The sequence below is a fragment of the Erigeron canadensis genome, unplaced genomic scaffold, assembly GCF_010389155.1.
Source record: "Erigeron canadensis isolate Cc75 unplaced genomic scaffold, C_canadensis_v1 Conyza_canadensis_unscaffolded:190, whole genome shotgun sequence".
NCBI lineage: Eukaryota > Viridiplantae > Streptophyta > Magnoliopsida > Asterales > Asteraceae > Erigeron > Erigeron canadensis.
The window spans coordinates 2,711-7,137 of NW_025215593.1; the positions used below are offsets into that span (position 1 = coordinate 2,711).

At 36.2% G+C, this 4,427-nt stretch overlaps 1 protein-coding gene across 1 annotated transcript; it reads right to left on the reverse strand.

Moving 5' to 3' along the window:
- Positions 1-2,281: 2,281 nt before the first annotated feature.
- Positions 2,282-3,943, reverse strand: LOC122584272. The gene has a single exon (XM_043756486.1). The coding sequence runs from the start codon at positions 3,941-3,943 to the stop codon at positions 2,282-2,284; it is 1,662 nt and encodes a 553-aa protein (XP_043612421.1).
- Between the last annotated feature and the right edge of the window lie 484 nt (positions 3,944-4,427).

Sequence of the window (4,427 nt, forward strand, 5' to 3'; positions counted from 1 at the left end):
CTTGCTGATTGCACTTGTGGCCATCCTGCATTTAGCTAAAAAGCAACCTAAAGCAAATAATCTGAGCAAAAATATAATTTGGCCAAGACTTGGAATGCCAAAAATCCAAAATAATTTTTTTTTGATGTATGCGCATAATGGTAACAGAATCACTACTAACCAAATATAAATCAATTTTGGGATTCATACATCTTCAATATAATTAAAACAAGTAAACCATAACCAATTTCCTCTTAACATAAGGACATCCTAAAATCAATACCATTTGGCATGTACTATGTATAAACAAATAAACATACTGTGCAAAACAAAGTGCAGACCTCAAGGAACGGTCTTCACTTTTAGGAATAGTTCTGCGTGTTACAAAAACCATCGAGCTATTTAGCTAGTATAGTAAGTATTATTGTCAACAACAGTTCCCTTTAAACCTTTTCTAACCAACTCAATATTCAAATATTCATCACATTGAGGACCCATAGATGTCTCACTTTGCAAATGCGATTCCACATCATCAAGACATGTTTGTTCATTCATGTCATAATAATCTCTCGGCGTTGTCTTGATCACAACTTTCCATCCCTTGTCAACGGGATCTGCAACATAAAATACTTGTTGTGCTTGAGAAGCTAGTATAAAAGGCTCATTATGAGGCTTCAAACCTTTAAAATTAAGTAGAGTAAACCCATTCTCATCTTCTTTTTTCCTTGAACCATTTGAGATCCAATCACAATGGAACAAAACTACTTTCTTGTCAACAGCATACTGTAACTCAATGATATCATTCAAAACCCCGTAGTAAGTTACATCACCTACGATAGGATTGTTATCTCTGGCACTCGAGAAGCTATTTGTCATGGCGTCAAGCATAACTCCACTGTTTTGTGTTTTCCTATTCTCCTCTAGGTCTTTTGTGTGAAATTTGAAACCATTTATGATAAATCCCTTATATTTATTCACATACTCAGTTGGACGACTTGCCAAGTTCCTCAAATCCTCTGTGATTCTATGATCCCCTCCTCAACCTGAATGAATTAAGGCAAACTTGATGTGTTAATTTCTTTTTTATAAATCCGACAATTAGAAGCTTGAAAATGTTACATCATTATAATTGTATTTCAAAATTAATACACATATGTCTATTCCTTACATGATCTTGAAACCACGACTCAAATTTCTCACTATGTAAACGTTCAAGCTGATGCTGTCGTAATTTCCGATTTTCATGTCGAAAAATCGCCAGGTTTTCTCTACAATGTTAAAAGATTATAATAATGATAGCAACAGTAAGAGTAAATATAATATAGTTCATGGAACTCACATCTTCTAGTATTACATACCTTCGAAATTCATCAACTTCAGTGTAATTGAACAACACATATGAATGTGCTTTATCCAATATTTCAAGGTCTAGTACTTCTGCCACTGTAGCACCAATCGGTCGACCCGGCATAGAAAAGATAGGTATAACATCCTCATAACCACCGTCATCATAATTCCGGCTAGTTTTATTATGTATGGTATCGACATCACCAGATAAGTACAATGAACAAAATGACAAACATTCTTCAGCCAAATATCCTTCTGCAATAGAACCTCGGGCCTACTCTTGTTTCGCACGTAAGATTTCAATGTAGATAAATACCTGAGTAATCAAAAATATTAAGATAAGATTCAATTCTATCCTTTTAAAAGGTATTTACAAAGATATCAATGCATACCTCTCGATTGGATACATCCAACGGTAATGAACTGGTCCTCCTAATTTGGCCTCTGAAGCAAGATGAACCGAAAGATGAACCATGACATCAAAGAATGATGGTGGAAATATCCTTTCTAAATCACAAAGAATTTTTCCAATCTCAATTTCCATTTGAACCAATTCATTTGGATTAAGAACCTTTGAGCATAATTGATTATAGTAACGACATAGCTTCATCACAGGATAACGCACGTGCTTAGGCAACACATTTCGCAAGGCAAGGGGAAGCAGCTGCTGCATCAAAATATGGCTATCATGACTTTTAAGGCCAGATAGTTTTCGAGGTTTTCACTCTACGCATCTTGATATATTAGCTGCATAACCATCTGGAACTTTCACCTTTTTGAGCACACGACAAAATATATCTTTCTCTTTTTTATCCATTGAGAAACAAGCAGGTGGAAGATACACTTTGTTGTTATTTTGAACTTTCGGATGAAGTTCAAGCCTAATACCCATTTCTTGTAAATCAAGGCGTGCTTTTACATGATCCTTGGTCTTTCTATCTTGATTCATTAGCGTTCAAATGATGTTGTCACAAACATTCTTCTCAATATGCATTACATCTAGATTATGGCGTAGCAAGTTATCTTTCCAGTATGGTAGCTCAAAAAAAATACTTCTTTTCTTCCAGTTAAATGGTAGATTTGGGTTGCTCTTCACAAGTTTTCCAAACTTAATTTCAAAACCATGTAGCTCATCAAGTACTTCTGACCCAGTTAAGCCACGTGGTTGTCTCTCTTGTTCTTCTGTGCCATCAAAAGACTTTTTATCTTTTCGGAAATAATGATCACATGACAAATATCGACGATGTCCCATAAAACAATATTTTTTGCTATGAGTTAAGCGTTGTGCTTTTGTATGCCTATGGCAAGAAGGACATGAAAGTTCACCTTTGGTGCTCCAGCCTGATAAATTTGCATAAGCTGGAAAGTCACTTATCGTCCATAACAAAGATGCACGCATCTGAAAGTTACTGTTTTTTGATGCATCATAAGTCTCTACTCCATTAATATCCCACAACTCCTTTAACTCGGCCACTAACGGTTCCATATAGACATCTATGTTATTCCCAGGAGCAGATGGGCCAGGTATAAGTAAAGATAGAAAAAAGTAAGGTTGTTGCATACACATCCAAGGAGGAAGATTGTATGGCATCAAAACAACATGCCATGTACTATGAGAAACACTCATTGTTCTATAAGGGTTAAACCCATCAGTGGCTAAACCAAGCCTGACATTACGAGATTCACAGGCAAAATCAGGATACTTAAAATCAAATGTTTTCCACGCTGGGGTATCTGCTGGATATCTCAAATAACCATCTTTCGTGCGACTCTCTTCGTGCCATCTCATGTAGGCAGCTGTTTTAGATGACATAAATAGCCTTTGCAATCGTGGTATGAGCGGAAAATAACGCAAGACCTTTGCTGCAATCTTCTTTTCAGAACTAGGTGTGGTTGACTCATCTTTAGAATCTTCACTTGTTTTATACCTTGACGTGTGACATGTATCGCATTTTGTTTTGTTGATATTTTCTTTCCAGTATAGCATACAATCGTTAGGACATGCATCAATTTTATCATAACTAAGTCCCAACTCTCGTATGATTTTCCTTACCTCATACAATGACTTTGGTATGGAAGCATCGGGGAAGGCTTCCCTCACTGTATCAAGCATCAAGCTGAAACCCTTGTCACTACATTTCCCAACACACTTGCCATGATACAGTCTGATGATAAATGAAAGAACCGAGAACTTTTTACACCCTGGATATAGTTCTTTCTTTGCATCTTCCAACACTTCATAGAACTTTTTTGTAGTTGTGTTTGGCATAATCCGACCTTCATTTTGAGTTTCTATTTTACTTTCTAGTCTGTTCTCACCAAACCCGTGGAAGGCATCATGCACCAACCCTTGCATGTCATCTTCAGCATCTAACATAGGCGTATCACATGGTTTGGAATTCAAAGGGAAAATTGTATAACCTTTAATAAACCCTTCACATAGCAGATGTGTTCTAGCCTCCTCCCGATCTACCCATATTTGATTACCGCAATCAATGCATGGACATGATATCTGTCCATTTTTACCCTCGATATAAAAGATATAATCAAGAAATTCGTCAAGACGTCTTTTATATTCAATGGTAGATCTTGGTAAAGAAATCCAACTCGTATCCATCCTAAATCTGGATTATTCAAATTACCAATTAATCACTATAAGGAACAAAAACTTTGAAAACAGTGGAAACTGTACTAGCAGCAAGAAATTCATTATTAACTAATCTAACCGAAGCTTTATCCAATAGCTACAACAGTGGAAACTGTACTAGCAGCAAGAGTTGCAACAGCGGCAGTATCTGCACTAGTAGTGCGGGCTGCCACAGCGGCAGTAACTGGACTAGTAATGAGCCGCTAAAGCTAGAAAATAATAACCTGATACATTCTTACTAATATCAAAACGACCCTACTCATGTAACATTAAAAATTGCAGCTTCTTGGACAAGTACATGATGACAACCCCTAAAACAACTAAAACAACATAAATCTGTAACTTTAATAACGACTAAAACTGCATTAATTCAACATAAAACTGTAACTTTAATAACGACTAAAACAACCCCTAAATCAACCAGCATGATGAAGTAACAAAGTTATTTAATCAT